At 64.1% G+C, this 18416-nt stretch overlaps 5 protein-coding genes across 5 annotated transcripts; all 5 read right to left on the bottom strand.

The window, feature by feature from the left end:
- Positions 1-159: 159 nt before the first annotated feature.
- On the bottom strand, positions 160-2313 carry LMXM_17_1190 (hypothetical protein, unknown function; the record flags this gene model as incomplete). Its single annotated transcript, XM_003873935.1, has 1 exon — positions 160-2313. One exon carries the CDS (start codon positions 2311-2313, stop codon positions 160-162), a length of 2154 nt encoding a protein of 717 aa, XP_003873984.1.
- Positions 2314-3530: 1217 nt separating this feature from the next.
- Positions 3531-6266, bottom strand: LMXM_17_1180 (hypothetical protein, unknown function; the record flags this gene model as incomplete). The annotated part of the gene is made up of 1 exon (XM_003873934.1): positions 3531-6266. The coding sequence occupies one exon, from the start codon at positions 6264-6266 to the stop codon at positions 3531-3533; it is 2736 nt and encodes a 911-aa protein (XP_003873983.1).
- A 982-nt stretch (positions 6267-7248) lies between these two features.
- LMXM_17_1170 (hypothetical protein, unknown function) lies at positions 7249-9078 on the bottom strand (the record flags this gene model as incomplete). Its single annotated transcript, XM_003873933.1, has 1 exon — positions 7249-9078. One exon carries the CDS (start codon positions 9076-9078, stop codon positions 7249-7251), a length of 1830 nt encoding a protein of 609 aa, XP_003873982.1.
- Positions 9079-10357: 1279 nt separating this feature from the next.
- LMXM_17_1160 (conserved hypothetical protein) lies at positions 10358-12250 on the bottom strand (the record flags this gene model as incomplete). Its single annotated transcript, XM_003873932.1, has 1 exon — positions 10358-12250. The coding sequence occupies one exon, from the start codon at positions 12248-12250 to the stop codon at positions 10358-10360; it is 1893 nt and encodes a 630-aa protein (XP_003873981.1).
- Positions 12251-14647: 2397 nt separating this feature from the next.
- Positions 14648-18133, bottom strand: LMXM_17_1150 (putative 5'-3' exonuclease; the record flags this gene model as incomplete). Its single annotated transcript, XM_003873931.1, has 1 exon — positions 14648-18133. The coding sequence occupies one exon, from the start codon at positions 18131-18133 to the stop codon at positions 14648-14650; it is 3486 nt and encodes a 1161-aa protein (XP_003873980.1).
- Between the last annotated feature and the right edge of the window lie 283 nt (positions 18134-18416).

Raw genomic sequence — 18416 nt, 5'->3', positions numbered from 1 at the left:
CACGTGTGTAACAGGGCGCCCCCCCCCCTCACACACACACCTTTGCTTCCTGCCGCTGCCACCGTCAGCACCGCCATCACAAGTAGTACGGCGGGCTCTTTGCAGAGAAGAGAAATGAAGACCGCGCGCTCGGAGTGAGGGCCTCCGGGGCCTCTGTCCTCACAGTAGAAACACCAGCAGACCTTGCGCGGCTGACGCAACGGCCTCGGCGGTCATGACGGCGTAGAGTCGCATACCCTCCTTAGTGGACTGAGACGGCAGCGGACTGCTGGCACCACTGCTGTTGGTGCTGTTGCTGTTACTGGCATGGAGATGGAAAGTCGCTGCCGTCGCCGCCCTATCCCTCCACGACATGTACGGATGCGCTGCTGAGTCGTTGGTGATGCGAACGTCACCGTTGAAGAAGCATGGCGACGACACGCTGCGATACCGCATTGCCTCTACACGGGAGGTGGAGGCAGCGCCACAGGCGGCGGGAGAGACTCCCGCGGTGGTTTCCGTAGGGGCATCACTTGTCGCTGTGGCGCTCTCGCCGTTCTCTGACGTGCGCTTCGGTTCGAAACGACGACGCGCGCGACACCCGTAGCGGATCTTGCGCGCCGACGAGTGATCGCCGAGCACGAGGCGCAGCTGCGGGTACCAGTGGTTCTTCAAGTCCTGCCACACATAGTCGCACAGCTGGTGCAGCCCCTTGAGCGCGCGCTGCGAGCTGCCGGCGCACACGATGCAGGCCTGCGACCAAAGCAGCGACGACTCCAGAGTGAAGATGGAGGACGAGGCAGCTGAAGTGGCCGGCGCCGCCGCTGAAGGAAAGGTGGTGCTGGGCATAGCCGAGGGCAGCGGCGATGTGGCAAGGGATGACGAAGAGATGAAGGACATGCGCCGGGAGAGCCACGCCGCCGCTCTCCTCTGTTCACACTGCCTGCTCTGCGCGGAGGCGCTTCCGGCTAGACCCGTGTCTGGGGTGTTCGCCGCACCGCTTCCCGCCCGACCCTCCTCGCAGGTGCATGGATGCGGCCGATGGTCGCACAGCGACACCAAAGGCTTCATCAACCACGCGAGTAGCTCGGCTGGCTGCTCGCACGCGCACCTCGGCCCCGCGCTAGTCCCGGGATCGGGGGAAGGCGATGGTGGCATGGATGGGGGCCCATCAAGCTCCAGCTGACCTTCCAGTGCCATCGCCACAGCAGCCACCTGCGTCTCCCTGGCTGCCACCTCTTCACCGAGCCGTCGAATACTGTCCTCTGACAGCACAGGTGCGCCCTGAGAAGGCGACGGAAGTGACGACGCGATCGAGGTCATCGCAACTTGATCGCTGAGCGTGCTAGTATCCGCGAAGACCGGCGTCCACACACCCGCCCGCCGGGACTCACCCATGCACAGCTCACCCTCGCTCGCCAGAGACGTCGTCGCGACACTGATGACGCGAGGGATGAGGATAGCATTCGTCACGGCGCCTATTGGCATCTCGGAGCTTGACGCACCGGTGCCATGGCTCGCCTGCTCCGTGACCGCCTCGTAGGAGGAGTGCGACACGCCAATGCTTTGTGGCGCCAGCGGCAGTGAGCTCGGAAGGGAATCTACCCTCCACGTCCCCGCCATCCCCGAGCTCGCGTGCAAGGAGTTGATGTTGTGATCCTGTTGCTCGTGAGCACCGGGCTGGCCAGTAGAGGTGGCCTCTGTGACGGCGATACCGAGACAGCAAGCGTCTTTGGGGGTGGCAGTCGTCTTCGGGCCCAGCACCGGGCACAGGCCGGTGCTAACCACAGGCAGGTGGGCCTGAGAGGTAGTGGAGAGGAGGGACCACACTGTTGACACACTGCGGGTGAAGGAGTATTGCGCCTCTGCTAACTTGCCGACGCCAAAGCGGTGGTGCTCACGCCCCTTCGGAGCGGGGGTGCCGCTTGGCGCGTGCTCCGACGGGGTGTCGTCTGCGGTGTGGCGGCTCTCTGTGTCGAACAACTGCAGAAGTGCAGCGGGAGGCTCCCCAGAGGCGGCCCTCAGCTCTTTCGTCGCTGCCGACGCTTGCAGAGCGTGGCCCCCGCCATCTTCGTGATCCACGGCAACCTCCACGCAGGTGGCCCGGCGGCCAGCTTGGATTGGCGACGACCCCGAAAAGGCTGCAGGGTCCCCGTCCGTCTCAACGTCCAGAAGTTCCCAGCTGCTGATGTTGTGGGGAAGCGCTGCTGCGCCAAACCCGACGTCTGCGGGTATGTCATGCATCGGTGCCGTCACCTCGCGCTCCGGTGGGCTGTTCGGCGGCGCCATCGACTCCTCCGCTGCTGTCGCCGCAGCACCGCAAAAGCCCGACATCTACCGTGATGCGTGCCGTAGATGCGAGTGTGCGCGAGTGTGCCCGTTGAGACGCTGGGGTGCCAGCCGCATACAACAGGCCCCAGCAGGAAGTGCTCCCACCGCGCGTGCGGGCCTACACCTGTGCAGAGCTGGCTTCACTTCGCGTCTGTGTAGGATGGCGAGTGCACTCGCCGCTGGCGAACAGCACGCGCGAAGTGGAGGAAGGGTGAGAGGGGAGTTTGTAGAAGCGGAGGCGCAAGTGACAAGGAGGAGGGCGTCGGCCGCCGCCACGATGCGAGCAAGCGAGCGAGGGGCAAGTCCGTGTGGTGAGATCGGTGGGATTTGGGGTGGGGAAGATGAGAGCACTGCTCGTGTATGCGCGTGTTCAGCGGCTCACGAAGGGAGAGGGGAGGGATGAGGTGGCGCGCACACTTTGGGTGTGGAGTGGAGTCGGGGGAGGGAGGGGGGGGTATGGGGAGAGCTATGGGGACAGCTATGGGGAAGGGAGGCCAAATGTCAATGGCGGTGGGCAACACACACGTGTGTGAGCGAAGAGCTGCGAGAGGCAACAACGCACAACCAAGCCAGAGAACAGAGAGGGTTAAGCAGGAGGAGGAGAAGCGGTCGGCAAGTAGGGTGAAGGGAAAGGGTGCCTCTAAGCGTACACACACGCACACATGCGCACACGGTACGTGCGTGATACCTGCCCTCGCTCACGTGTGTGCGTGCGAGAGATCAGCGTAAACGAAGAGGAGGGGCGGAGGAGGTAAGAGAAGGCGCCTGTTGTGTTGAGGAGGGGGAGGGGGGAGGCTCCATCCCCACCGTCTAACCGGTCATAGGGCGATGTCGCCAGACGCCTTGGGACGTCGCCCGGCTGGCGCGGGGGGAGCGGAGGTCTGCATTCCGGTCTCACGGGGTCGCTGCTTGTCGCCCTTCGATGACCTGTACGGGCGGGAGGAGGGGGTGGCCCCTGCACTGCCCGTATCCATCACGTCGCAGCGGGTGGCAAACAGGATGGGGGCTGGTCAGGGGTGTGGGGAGGGGGGAGGGTGCGCCCTTTGAGTGCAGACACGAGGCAGTAGAGCCGGACCGAGGCCTCCCCAACGCGAAGGAGAGAAGGCTGGCACGCAACACACACACACAGACATGCAAAGTGAGCGAGAGGGTCGTCGCATCATTGTCCGGGTGGCAGAAGAATGCGGGCAAGCCCTCTGGAAGCCCCACAATTGCCCCTCTTAGGAGGAAGAGGGGGTGCGCCACGACGGGGACAGGTAGCCATGCCCCAGCCGTCGTGATGGCGACCCGCCCCTACCAGGACCGCGGCGGCTGTTGTCGCGCACACTCGACGCGTCCATCGGCAGCGAGGTTACGTCACCGCGGCCGAGAGCGATACGGGCAAAGTGCCTGCCTGTGAGTCCGCGATGGACAGCAGTGGCGCTGCATCCGGCAGCAGAGGCAGTCGCCGTCATGTTCGCCATTCCTCTCCCCGGTTGTCGATAGGTGCCTACTCCCTGCCGCGTGGCATCCTCACCACCGCCACTGGAGCAAGCTAGGACGGTGAACGCTGCAGCACCCGCCCGGTGCGGACGTGGAGACACCGCGGAGAGGCTGGCGGGGTACGGCGACGAGGCGGTCCTGACGGCCTTGCAGAACGAAGTCGCTCCAACGGCAGAACAAGCCGCGGCAGGAGCCGCAGCATCCACAGTCATCCAAGAAGCCGTGAGCATCTCGGATGAAGCGTCACCTGCAGTGGGACTCGCGGTGGCAGTCGATCGCTGTCGTCGCCGTCGCGTCCCCACCGCAGGTGGCTGCCGCCCCGCCTTCGCACCCCTCCCCGCAATAGTGTCACAGTCGCACCCGCTACCACCTCCGACCCTTGCCTCTGCGCTCGCCGTGCCGTTATTGCGGCTGTCTGTGACGGACGAGCCGGCGTCGTCGTCGTCGCTCTCCAGCGCTCCCCGCACCTCGGCCTCAAGGGACGGTGACAGGAAGCTTCTCTCCATGCCGAGCCCACTCCGACTGGGCGAGGGCTGCCGTTGTGCCTCAGGCAGCGGATACGCAGCGCTTGCTGTTGGCGCTGCTGCCCTGTCGCAATAGGTAAGCAAAACGCGTCTGCCAGACCAGCGATGCGCACCCATGCTGAATTCCGCGGTATGTCCGTTCCCGCGAGGCGCTGATCGGCACGCCTGTGACGGCGGCGGCAACGCTGGCTCAGGTAGCGGTGGTGGCGACAATTGCTCGGAGGAGTCGCCATGCCCCAATGCGGAAGTGTCACTGAAGCACTCGAGGGCCGGCATCGCGGCCACCGCTGTCACACACGGCCGGTGCGACTTGGCAGAACCGCTTGTCGCTCGGCAATCCCTCTTGGCTCGCTGGGCATCAGCTGAGGCTGGTGGAAGCACGGCTGCGGTCCCCTGCGTCGCAAGTGGCGACGCCTTCACCGCCTTCGCACCAGCCAACTGCGCCTCCAGCTGCTCCACTCGACGCCGCAGCACGTCGCGCTCTCCCAGCGCCGCCCTCGGCTGGACTGCTTCCCTCTCCAGGCGCGCGATCTCCTCGCGCAACTCCTGCTTCGTAGACTCTCGCCACTGGCGTGCCTTCTCCGTTGCCCGGCGCAGCGTCGCGGCTTCGCGCTCATAGGCACCGATCTCCTCTCTGACGGCCGCAAGCCAGTGCGCTCGGAGTCGCGGTGGAGACAATGTGTCGGAGGCAGAGCCGCCGTCCTGCCGTCCTGCCGTGTGTATCGCCGTCCCGCTGTAAGCATCGCCGCTGGCGGCATCACTAAGATTCGCACCAGCGCCCCTCCTCGTCGCTGACGCTGCCCCTCCTTCTCCGTGCTCTCCGGTGAGCACGTGCTCTGCCTGCAGGCGCTTCACCTCCGCCTGCACGGCAGTCTCGGCCGCAGTCCGGGAAAGAGTGCGCTGAAGACGGCTCCGCTCCTCCGCAGGGGCGGCAACGGAGGTGCTGGCGTTGGGCGAGTCGTCGCAGCGTTGAGCGTCACGAGGCAGCATCTGTGCCTGGTGGGCCTGCAGGTGGCCGGAGGCGACCGCGTCGGCATCTTTGAGGGACATGACGGGTGCCGGTGGCTGCTGCTGCGGGAGAGGTGGCGGTGCGGTGGAGTCGACAGTAAGGGAGGGCATTGACAAGCACCCGTCTTGGCTGATATCTGCGGTAGCTCTCTTCACGGCGGCGGAGGCTACGGTGGTCTGAGAGCCAGGGAGCAGATCGCCGTCAGGAACGCGGCTGGGGGCGGCCATCATCGTCGCAGCGCTGCCTCGCGATGGCGACGGCAGAGCAGCAAGAGGTGCGTGCAGAGCGCCGTGTGCCTCCACAGCGACACCCTCTGACGCGGGGTCTCGTGTCAGCAGATGGAGTGAGGACGTGATAGGCAGTGCTGCCTGTGCAGGTGCCTTGCCTGCAACGCTGCTGGCGGCCTCCATTGACTGAGGCACAACCGACCAGACGGTGGTTGCCGGGCTGGGGTGGCCTGCCATGTCTTCCACGACGTAGTCGCTCCCGATGCGAAGCACCAGCGAGGACGACAACGGAGGCGCCGCAGTGGGCATCTGACGTGAGTCTACGGAGTTCTGTGCGTGCCGCACAGCTGCTGCGTAGCGGCGCCTGAGAAACGGGGTCACTGAGGCTTGCCGCCTGTCTAAGTCACTGCTGTCATTGACCCTCACGGCCTCCTGTATCCACGATACCGGAGGCAACACTCTCCCTGATGCCAACGCGGCCGCCTGCAGGGAGACACACATGGTCAGCTGCATCTCCTGCAGAGCCACCGCCACATCAGTGAGCAGCGTGTCTGCCGTTGTGTTACAGGGTACAGCATTCACGTCGATCTCGAGGCGCTCAACCGCAAGGGCCGTCGTTGGCGAGGGGGAGACTGTCTCCTGCGCAAGAGGGCGGATTACGTCCACGACGACCACCATTCCCTTCACGTCAGGGTGCACCCTGGAGGACGGCATGTGTAGTGGGGTGATGGGGGTAGTTTTAGTGTGTCTGGGGGTGCCTGTGCCTCGTGCCTGTTCTCGAGAGGGCACTCCGCATCAAGAAAAGATGCGGGGGAAGAAAGCCGCGTCTACGATTCGTGAGCACGTGCGTGTGTGTTCGCTAGCCCCCACCCCTGCGCCAGAGTAACAAGCCCGTCGAGACGCACGAAAAGCAGCAAGGCCACGACGCAGATCTATGGGTTCGTATGGAAGGTACGTCGGTGGTACGCCTCCCACAAGCAGGATGAGAGCGTGCGCTGCAGATGCGGGTGGGTACGATGAAGTGCCCCAAACGTGCACAGCCAAGGGAAGGTAAAGGATGGATGGGGGTAGGGGTGGGGGGCCGACGCGGGGTGTACCCATGCGGGGGTAGAAGAAGGGCCGCCGGTGTACAACAGGGGAAGAGTGGCGAGCGGCACCATTGCGTATGGGCGGCAGCGTGCGCTGGCATGCACCTCATTTACACCGGCGCCCGCGAGCGTGGGCGCGCATCTGTGTAAGGTGCATGCACGTACCGTTTCGAGAAGCGCCCGCTAAAAGAGTCCACGCTGGGTGCACGTGCGCGGTGTCATCCAGTGCCGTCGAAGGATGCCATCAAGCGAGTTACATAGCCCATACGTAGATACACACCTGCCCCGCATGCGCATGCAAGCGACGAGTTCCTCCACCACTGCGTAGCGTCACGTGGCCCCGTTCCTTTCCGCCTTGGAGGAGGAGGAGGGGGAAGCTTGCTGTGGGAAAGGCTATCGCACCCCATCACCTCATCGTTCTCCGTGCCTCGTACGCGCACACGGCACGAGAGACAACCGGCAGATATTCGGCACACGAATTACAAGGAAGAGAAAGGGCGGTCGAATATTTTCTGCGGAACGCTTGTGCGTACGGGATCGCCGTCCCTCCGCCCCGCCACCCCCGTACTTACCCACACACACACACACAAAGACCCTCCCCTATCACTTTAGTAGCCAGTCACGACTGCAGCACTGCCATTGCCGTGGCGTAGCGGCGGCCGCAGCACGCGACGCTCCTCCTGCTCCCGCACCTCCTCCTCTAGGCGCTCGGCCAGCATGGTCAGCAGCTCACACTGTTGCTCCGCCTCCCGGCACACATCTAGCTGCCTCTGCAGTTCAATCCTCCGCTGCAGGAGAGCCACCAGCTCTGCATCAGCACACGGAGCCGGCTGCAAGGGCTGCACCTCACACTCGCCTACCGCGGTGGACTTGACAGATGAACACCCCACCACTTCCCTGTACTCGGCTAGCGCGGCGGTGTAGTCCTGCTGCGCTGCTGCCAAGGCGATGCGGGCTGCGGCTTCCTCGCTGGCTAAAGCCTCGCACGCCTGCCCTTTGACGGTCCCTCGCATACACCGTGTATCCGCTGTGGCACGCGGGTCATTCGCTTCGCTCCCCCTCTCCACCGTCGTGGCGTGCGTCACCAGGCGGACTGGCCCTGCCGCTGTAGCAGTGCGCACCGCCGCTGCCGCGGTCGAGTGGTAGGGATGGGCTTGGTGTGTGTCGAGAACCGAAGGGTGGGAACGGGGACCATGGGCGTCCTCGACGGCTCCGCACGACCGGTCAAGCGGCACGGAGCGGCTTGGTGGCGTCGACGTCGAGGACGCGGACGGCGACGAGGAAGATGTCGGCATCAGCGCGGCAGCGAGACAAGGTGTCTCAGCTGAGATGCCTCTAGTTGCCGGGGTGCTGGTGCTGTGCGGCGAGGCGGGAGACCGCAATGCCGTGTCGCCAAGTCTATCCGAAGTTGGCACCGCTGTCACTCGTGGCGGCAACGTCTCCGCATGACCAGAGGCATGAGGGACCGACTCCTTCGCATTGACATGTGCCGTGCCGCTGGACGCTGCATTCTCAGAGCTGCACAGGGAGTCATCAAGTGGCTCCGTCTGCATATCAGCTGGTACTCGCATCTCTGCATACTGTCGAGGGGTGCGGCCGTGTGGGTGGTGCTTGCCAACCATGGCGTATTGAGGGTTGCACTGCCGCAGCACGGCCATGGGCACCACAACACCCTTCAAGAAAGCGAACCTTAGCCCGCTGGCCTTCCTCGCTAACGACTGGCCAGTCAGCATGTGAGCCGCATGGTCTTCGTTGGCTGTCATTGTGGCAGCCGAAGCGGCCGGGTCACTGCCGGACGCACCTCCTCGCTTTGCTTGTGCGCTCTTAGCACGCTGGTCCGCACGCTCATCGCTGCGCTCACGGCTGTCGCTGACGTTTCGAGTGTCCTCAGCGCTGCGGTATAGGCTAGGAAGTAGAGACGACGCGTGTGATGCCAAGGCCAGCGACAATGACAACGACGACGACCGTGCTGATGAAGTTCGCTCTTGCCGCGCCTCGCGACGCAGCCGGCGCCGCTCTTCCTCGAAGACGGCGTGCGTGCGGAGACACACTTCCGTGACGAACGGCGCTCGCAGCACGGCCACCTTCTGGAAGTGGTGCGCGCCGCCGACCCAGTGGTACTCACCATCCTTGTCTTGCAGGCAGAGACAGAGTTCCGCCTCGTGTACACAGTCTGTCGGATGAGGAGTACGAGAAACCGACGGGTCAGTTGCGTGGGTACCATCCACGACGGAACCGCTATGGTGATCCTTGCCACCGCTGCGGTCCAGCAGCGAAGTAGGGCTGCCTAGGGAACAATGGGCGCTGTCGCCCGGGCTGATCTCGTGGTGGTGGTCATGTGTGTAGGCGGCGCACACTGAAGTACGCATGCGCTGTTCCACCGTCTCCTGAACCTGCTTGAGGACCTCCTCCACCGTCGTGGTCAGCGTCACCTGCATCGATAGCCACAGGAGCGACCTGTGACGACGCTTCGGCAGCGAAGCCGAGTCATGCTGCAGCCCTGGTGAGCTAGGCAGCCTTGGGGCTGATGTCTGTGGCGCAGGCCGCTGTTGGTGTAGAGGGTCGAGGTGTTGCGCACTCCTCGCATCTGCGGGGGCCGTCGTCGCAGCAGCAGCGTGTGGCGAAGATGCCATTGACGCCGACGGCAGAGCCGCGTCCGACTCGATGGTCACGCACACACGGAGAATGATTGGCATGAGCGATAGAAGAGAGCTGGGTTGCTTGGCTCTCTAGTGAGGGAGATGCATACACGCGTTGGCACAGAGGGTGTATGCGTGTGGGCGTCTTTGGCCGTAGGATGGGCAGTGACGGCCACCAGGGATTTTGGCAGGCAGAGACGCAGCGCGCGGTCCGGAAACGCGCAGCGTTGGCTGAGGCACAAGCGTGGATCTGAAGTGATGCGCAGACACAGCTGCAGTGGCGCGGTGCGCACGTGTGCGCCGGTGTGGCGGTGTGGCGGTGTGTGGCGGGTGGGGTGGGGGAGGGGAGGGCTTTCGATGCCGTGCCGCTCTCGCACATTGACAGAGTACGGAGTCCTTCGTGCAAGTAAAGCATCGCAAAGGGAGCTCGTGAGGGACAGAAACATGCATTCGAGGAGCAGAGGCAAAGGCGAGTCGCTGGCCAGCGCGGAGCGACCTCACGTGAGCGACGGCTGCGTGGAAGCGCGGCGTGCGCAAGTGAACGCAGACGCACAACCGCCCGCATGCGCGGGTCCGCAGCGTGGCTCTACGCCCGTTTGGCTTGCCTCCGTGTACGTGGCATGTATTCGTGTGGGAGGGAGGGAGGGAGGGGCAGAGTGGCCGCCAGGTCTCCCTCCCTTCGCTGACGGCACCGAGTCGCCGCGACATACCGTTTCCGTCTTTTCTGAGCTGTTGTTATTGCTTCTAAGGTGTGGCACTAGTGCTTCGCGCAAGTGTCCGTGGCCGACACCCGCCACCGGAGGGGGGAGTGAAAGCCCACCGCCGTCCTACACCTTCTGCTGCGGCTTGCAGAGATGCGAAGGGCAAGTAGGAATTCATGGCAGGGAGGTAAGACGGCCAACGGTGTCGCGCTGTGTGTGGACTGGTACACGGCACTCTCCCACCGGCGTGTGCCCCCGCGCTGGGGTGCCTACACGCGCCGTCACTGAGAAAGACGGCTCGGTGCGCCGGCAAAGCCGGTGCCCACTCAACTCCTCTGGAACACCCACACAAGCAAGCACCCTCGCGACAACAGCACCTACAGCTTGGCCGGGTCAGCCGCACCAGACGGCTCACCGGCCTCCGACTCGCCTTTCGTATGGCAGTCCATCACCGTCATGGCCGTCTTCTCCAGCACAAATCCGCGGATGCGGTCCACCTCGGGCAACCTGCTGTCGCCCTCAGCACAGAGGGGCAAGATCGCGTGTACCGACCAACCGGCATTGCGCACCACAGCGTTGCGTACTACGTGCGGCAGCGCCGTCGGGTCTGTCGGGCCGCGAATCGTGAGTGCGCCGTATAGCTCCAGGCTTTCAATAATGACGCGACCCTCAAGAATCAAGGTGCTGTGCTGATCGATGTGCACCTTTTCCGGCGTCGGAAAGACGCTCGAAAGGTCGTCGAGGGATCCGCTTGACGCGCACATGGCATCCAGCACGATGATCGGGAAGAGATGCACGCCAACGGCGCCGTTCGCCACCGTCACCTCCGCGTGTGAGCTGTAGAAGAGCGGCAGGCCGATGGCCTTGAGACGGCGCCGCTGCAGTTCGTAGAAGTCCGCCTCAGCCGTGGCGGCGCAGTAGGCGCTGTTACCCTGCGCCACGAGCGCCGCCGCCCCCTCAAGCGAGTTCTTCACTGGCTGGTACGAAAATCGCTCGAAGACGGTGCCGCCGACGCGGTAGTCGTCCTCAGAGAAGAGCAGCGCGATGTCCTGCATGAGGGACTCGATGCGTGCGGGCTTTCTGAAGGAGCGACGCGTCTCGTCCGAGTACTTGGGGTTGATGAACTCCGGCACGACACCGTGCGACTCCCGCAGCCGGTCCACGTAGCTGGAGAGCTTGAACACGAGGGTGTTGACGCTCCCAGGGAACGGGGAGAAGCCAGTGGAGTCCCCGACTTCTTCGCCGCCATCCTTGTTAAGCGTGCGCGAGACCTCGGCAAAGATATTGTACTCCACGTTCGCGACCAGCCACGGACCGCCGCTGTTCTTCTTGGCTCGGCATAGCAGCCCAATCGACTCCTTCGGCACACGAGGGATGCAGGTGAAGTTCATGTCGAGTGAATGCTCGGCGCTCAAGGCGAGGCTGATGGGGATTGTGATCATCGCGCCGGCGTTGGTGTCCTGCATGAAGACAATGGACTCGTAGCCGGCCGCCAGCCACTCGTTCACGAGTGGCTGCGCCGTCGCGGTACCGTCGCCGGAGTCCCGCGCCACGTCTCTCTTCCCAGTCGCGTTGTAGATGAGGGAGTGCACGTCACCGTGACCGTGCGGCTTGCGCAGCAGCCTTCCTGTATCGTCCACGGCGAGGTGCGCGGCGCTGTCGGCGAAGCAGAAGGCCTGCCCCTGCTTGAGCACATGCAAGTTGGGCACCTCCATCTGCAGCTCGCGCAGGAGCTGCAGCGTGCGGTCGTGCGTGTCGTCAGAGGTCATTATCACAAACGGTACCTCCTTCCCCCCCACCCGCTGTGCCCACTGGAGGTAGTAGGCGAGATACGCTGTGTTCGTCGCCGTCTCCACTGGCAGGCCCACCTTGATGTTCGAGTAGCCCAGACGCTCGCCCAGACCGCCAGCAACCAGCACGAACACCGTCTTGCACAGCATCACCGCGCCGGCTTTCTCCAGAGCTGTCCTCTCCGCCGTGCGCCGGTGCAGCGACGGCGCCTCGAAGATGAGAGGGGGCATCTCCAGCGCTGCAAAGTCCACCTCCTCGCTCTCACGCGCCAGCAGCTCGCGTCCGTTACGGATGTACTGAACGACGCCGCCGGGATACACGCTGGAAAACATGTACAGCTCTGTGAGGAGGGCGACCTGCCTCTCGTTGCACTCATCCACGGTCTCCGGCCATCCCTCGAAGAGGTGACCCTGATCCAGGCCAGGCGCGCAGAGCTCCTCGCGCAGCGCCTGCAGGTTGGAGTTGGACGGGTTCGTCATGAGGCCGCGTGACGACAGAAAAGGAGAGAGAGGAGGGGGACGCGGCGGCGAGTCAAGCAGCGTCGAAGCGCTCACTCCAAGAGGGGGGTGCGGGGGTTAGCGATGGTGGTGGTGGTGGTGGTGAGGCAGGAGGGGAGAGAAGGACAGGCACAACCAACAGTGAGAGTAGCCCCTCCCCGAAGCTGATCGAAAAATCTGCGACGCGAAGAGGCGAGTGAAAAAAAAAGCGGTGGAAAAGATGGCGTGAGAGGGGGGAGGAGCCGTTGTGACTGCCGTCTTTCTTCCCTCCGTGCCTGTGGCTGGGCCGCTGATGCAGTAGAGGCGGGGGAGGGGGGAGGCGAGGTGCCGCGATAGGTTGGTGGTCGTGTCTGTCGGGGGGAGGGGGGGGGTTCATCCGTGCATGGTGACACACACACACGCACGCAGGCGCCGGCCCATAGACGACGAGATGGAGGAAGAAGGGGGAGGGTGGGGAGCGGCACGAAAGCATAAGACCAGAACGATCAAGTCCAAGCAGGAGCAAAGCTCGGGGGCTGCGCCATTTTCCTGTTGCGGTCGTGCACGTCAACGTTGTCGCGCAACTGGGTAGGGAGGAAGAAGGTCCAGGAATGGAAAGAGTGTGGGGCGCATCGCCGACGCTTCCGTCTGGCCGCGTGAGCTTTTCAGCGCTCCGCCCGCGTTTTTTTTTGGGGGGCGCACAAGTTGGACCACGCCTTCGCTACACGCGCGGGCCGCATTGAGCCTTTTAGGCAGACCTGTGGCCAGGACCACACCTTATCCGATTCGCGGCGATGGGGCACTGGTCGAGCACAACTTCGGCGTCTTCTTGTGCGAGAGGGAGAGAGAGCCCACGCAGACATTACGCTACTCGCGAGACGGGCCATGACAAATTTCTTGCGCCGTCGCAGGGGTGCTTACACATGTTGGTGGGGTGTGTGGGGGGAGGGGGGAAGGGGGAGGGGCCTCTCTCTTGTTGCGCAGTCCATGTAGACAGTGCCACCCGCTCAACACCGCCGGAGGGGGTGCAGTGAGCTGTCGGTGTGCCAGCTTCTTCACAGATCTGGGAGCTGGGATGCTGCATGGCGACACGCTGACTGCAACGCAAGTGCAGAGGCCGATACAAGACGGCACCGTAAAAGACAACGTGAGGACGGCGCTGACACGGTGATGAAGCAGCGATAGGCGTACCACACAGGGCTGAGCACCGAAGGACAGAGAGCTGATGGCCGCACGTGGGGGTGCCACGAGTTCATCATGTACACCGGCCAAGGGCACCTGTCGTGTCGTCGTGGACAAGGGAGCAACCATCCTCTCTCCTCCCTCCCCGTTTGCACATGTTCATCGGCAGCTGCCCGCGTCCGACAAAGGGAAAAGCGCGATGCGCTCATGATTGCCGCCTCGCCGTCGTCGTTGGCGCCTCAGATGGAAGGGGAGAGACGGGAGGGGAGAGATGGGAGAAGACAGCAAACAACGCCCACAACAGGCAGAGAGACCAGTGAGGGGGAGGGCGTTCGTCTCTTGCAAACCCCTTTGCCTTCGCGGGCGCTTGTGTTTAGAGAAACGACAGCGCTGCACCGCCTTCGTCCGCACATTGATGGCCTCTACAGAGCCGTCGATAAAAAAGGGCGGAGGAGGTGAAGAGAGAATGCGCCCGTCCCACTCACTCGTGCCCAGACGGTCCCCCGCGCGCACGCCGAATGCTACCACGTCCTCGGCTCGGCACCGTCCACCCTCTTCACGTGCACTTATATCGCTTGTGTTCCGCCGAGCCCGATCCTCGTTCGAGATCTGCTTCCCAAGTCCAGCGACATGCTCTCGCCATGCACAGCTGTGCCTGCTGGAGTTGTACGGATACATAGACATATATGCGTGTGTGAGCGAGGAGAAAACAAAGGGAGGGGGGCGACGAGGTGCGGCAAGCAACGCCGATGCGGAGCAGCACGGGGTGCGTGCACAGCGTTGAGGGGCAAGGGCTCTGCCACGAGTCAAGACGATGTGGCGCACAAGACCGCCAGGTGGTCTCGCCAGAGAGCGAGCGAGAGAAGATAGCGAAACTGAAGGAAACGGGGAGGGGGGGAGGATGGCGCCGATGCACAAGAGGAGAAGACGAAGTCGTGCTTCGATCGAACACCTTCAAGCGGAGGCGGCCCTCCTCAGCCCCTTCCCCTCCTCTCCCGCCTCACGCCAACGTCGAGCTGCAACAGCCCGCCGCTACAGGCCCTGCGCGTGCGCGTGCGCTGTCGACTTTCGTTGCTTGAGTCTGCCATCTCGGGTTTCTCGCCATGTCAAAATCGCTCGCAAGTCCGAGATCGTGACACCACGCACGCGCCGCCACACAGCCCGCAGCACCGTGCGGTGTGGACCGCACGCAGAACCTTTCCTCAACAAAAGCCGTGGCTAAACCGCAGTGATGCTGTAGTACGCCGCGTAGGCGGAGTGGTCTGGGTCCATCAGGGGCGGCTCTGGTGGATAGCGGCTGCTGAAGAGCACCACGCACCGGTGCGGGTCGTATGGTGCACGGCAGATGAAGCAGCGTCGGTTGCGTGAGAAGTTCAGGGAGAGACAAGCGGAGCACTGCCAGTCCGCGAAGCCCGTGAAGATGCTGTGGCGGTGCAGCCCGCTTCCTGCGCTGCGGCCCTTCGGCGCGACGGCGAGGCCCAGCGCAAAGGCAAGCCAGACCAAAGCGGCGCCGATGCCGCACAGCTGCAGAAGGATCGGCCAGCTGCGTAGCAAAGATGGCACGGACAAGGACCGCCAGAGGGTCACCTCCGCCGTCAGTATACCCATCGCCACGAGGCACAAGGCAAACTCGCCAAACAGCATGGCGGGCGTGACGGCCTGGGCGTCGGCGGCGTTGTTCGAAGCCGCGTAGGCGCATGCACTCCTGTCTGGCGGACCAGCGCCGCTGCCGTGGCGCGGCCGGCGCCCGCCTCTACGGTGCTGCGGGGGCCGCTCCGCTGCAAGACGGCTGCCGTCCGGGAGCACCGTCAGACTCGGGATGGGCACGGTGTACGAGTAGGTGCGCGGTCGCGACAGAGGCGGCACAACTTCGACAAGAGAGGAGCAGACGATGGCGGTGTAGTCCCTCATGTCGGCCGGCTTCTCCCCTGCGGAAAGCACGGACAGGCCGCTGCCCTGGATGCGGTAGCCGCGCATCATCGCTGCGGCACTCCCTGCGACGGGCGGTACTTTTCGAGCGGGAGAGGCCCGCCGCGGCTTCGGAAAAGGTGCACGCTCAGCCCTCTCGCTCGCCGTGGGGTCGGTAAAGTTGCCGGCCGTTGCGGCTGTGGGCGTAGCGTCAGCGGATGCGTCTGTTGAGTCCTTGGCGGGGGGTGCAGGCTGCCCCTCGAAGACGAGGTGCCCCGAACGCAGCGCGTTCCGCTGCTGCTCCGCTTCCGTGTACGTCCCACTGGCAGCGGCCACCAACTCCTGCAGCCGCGGCACGTTTGCGAAGGGCAAGAGCGCCGTCGCCAAATGATCCTTGCCGTAGGCGCCGGTTCTGTCGACCACCCAGCGGCGCGGAAACGTGTCCGCGAGCTCGGCCGGAGGAGACGCCATCGTTGCACGCAGAGCGTCGGGTACGAGCTGGCAGCTTGGTGAGGGCAGAATGCAGAGTAGCTGGCAGAACGGTGACGGTGGTTGCCACTCCAGCTTGGGTGCCGCCAGCGTGGTCTGCACTTGCGGCCCTTGCGCACGCAGAAAATCAGCGATATCGAGGGCCAGCGGGGCGTGGTGGAACGGGTAGTACCACGCCCAGCTCACCTGCAGGGATATGGAGCTGTAGTAGCGCCACACAAACCGCATTCCCTCCACATACGACCTGCACGCTGCCTGCGCCCCCGCCTCATCGCGCAGCGATGTAGTGCGCACGTACACGTCGCGCCAGCAGCGGCGATCCGCAGCCGAGCACAGTTCCGGCGTTGCAGCGTCATGTGGCGTCATTGCCCCCGACTGGATGACGAACTGGCGAAAGCGCGCCGCTTCGACCGCCGCGTACGCGCGAAACAGCCGCTCCAGTTGGAGCAGCTGAATCTCGTACTCGCCGCCGGTCAGGTATCCGTACGGCAGCACTGCACGGACATAGACATCCATCAGCGTGTCCATGGCACTCTCCCCACAATAGACACTCGGCAGATGCGGTAGGAAGTCGTTGCCGAGCAGTACGCCGAGCACAATGAAGTCGTCGATGATCTTCGAATTGCTAGTCGAGGTGCACGGGTGAAACGGCGGCGGAGGGGCCTTGGGCTTCCCGTCAAGCTTCCCTCTGCGCCTTCCACCGCCCTTTGTCGCCGCTGAACTTACCGCCTTCGCATCACCACTGCCATCGCCGTCGAAGTCAGCGCCACCGTCGACCTCACGGCTGCTGGTGCCCTTGTAGCGGTAAAAGCAGAACCCGTTCGCCGAGACGCAGTTGGCCGCGCACTCAAGCGGGTCGCCGCGGAGCTGCATGCCATTTTCCAGGCATAGTTGATACACCTCAGACACCACAGACGCCCCGACAACGTCTACGTCGAAGTACTCGTAGCCCTTGCTCGGCTCAACCACCATGTCAGCAATGTGCTGCGGCGGTGCCGTCGCTGGGGCCACGGTCGCCGGCGATGCGGGACTCGAGTGCGCCTCAGAGCCCCAGAAAGGCCCGCCTTCGTCCGTCCCGTCACTTGGTGCAGCCATGGAAGCGGTGCCGCTGGCGAGCGCCACCTCGTCCTCCGCCGCAGCCGTCGGAGCGGCAGCCGAGTCGATCGACGACATCGACGAGCTGAACACGCCCGGCCTTCGAACTGGCCGTGGTTTCGCCTTTGGGGGCACCCTCTTGGTGATGAGCGTGCCACCGGCGGTGTCGGGCAGCAACGCCTGCTCGTAGCTGGACCGTTTGTGGTCACGCAGGATGACCACACGCGGGATGTGCAGAGAGAGTGAGAGGAAGATGAGGTCGGCATCCAGCCCAGCGATGACGTGACAGCCGCTGCCGTTAAAGCCGGGGAAGGCCGACTGGGTGCGCAGAAAGTCGAAGATTTTGTGCTCGCCCTCGCCGGCAGTGTTCGAGTCCGAGAAGACGACGGTGAGGCCAGCCCAGTGTGCGCAGGTGGCGGCTGGAGACGCGCCGGCCTCAGCCACCGCCTCGCCGCCGCCGTCGCTCTCCTTCGGCGCCAACTTGCGACGGATGTAGTCCCGCACGGCAGTTGCCACGGCATCCATGAAGGCGGTACCAGGGGAGATGCAGTTGCTATCGAACTTGGCTGGAGATGCTGCCGCTGCCGGCTGCCTGCCGATTTGGGCGGCGGCGGCGCAGCACGCGCCTTTCTCACCCTGACTTGCCAAGGTCGGCACAGTGACCCACGGCGCCGCGGCCAGCGTATGAACCTCCGCCTTCTCGGTCGTGTCCTCCGCCAGCGCCATCGCGGCGCAACCGCCATAGAGCACATCTCCCATAAGTGCCTGGCTCACATCCGCCAACTCACGCTCCACCCCGTCGCACTCCGCTTGCGTGAACTCCTTCTCAATCGCCGCGACGATGGTCGCGCTCATCTTGTGGCTACCGCCGCGAGTCGGCTTGTCCGTGTCCGTGAGCGGCACGGCGGAGCTCATGTACCGCCGCGCGCGCTGCTGATTCAATTTTGCACGCGGCACGACGCCGTCGATGGCGATGTAGATGACACGCTGCGGACGCACCGTCACGACAAGTGTTTCGATGGCGAGGCAGATGCTGCGCAACTTCTCCTCCTGTGTACGTAGGGCGACAGACGGGTCGTGCTCGTCGTGGCAGCAGGGATGAATGAGCCCGTTAAGATCAATGTAGAGGCCGTGCACATCGCCAGGGCAGCTGTCCATAACCATGGATGGGTACTTCCTCGTCAGCCATGCCGCGAACTTGGGGACGCCCATTGTTGCAACGACTCAGCAGCTGCCAAAGAAACGTTCCGCACCCAAGGGTACGACACTTGAGAGCAAAAGGCGGTGGTGCTCGCCGATCGAGTCGTCACGACGCCCGGCAGTTGGAGGGCGGATCGTCGTTGAGGCCTGTGCGAGCCACAAGGCGAAGGACCTAGGGATGGGGATGAGGGGGAGAAGGGGCTCGCAGTATAGGGCACCCGGCGCGCTCACTGAAAAACGAGAGACACGCGCGGGACCAAAAACGAAGAAGGCAAAGCAATCGTAAGACACCGGC

This window comes from Leishmania mexicana, chromosome 17 (genome assembly GCF_000234665.1).
Source record: "Leishmania mexicana MHOM/GT/2001/U1103 complete genome, chromosome 17".
Taxonomy (NCBI): domain Eukaryota; phylum Euglenozoa; class Kinetoplastea; order Trypanosomatida; family Trypanosomatidae; genus Leishmania; species Leishmania mexicana.
Note: the sequence above shows the minus strand (reverse complement) of the source record. Positions and strands in the feature narration are given on the sequence as shown.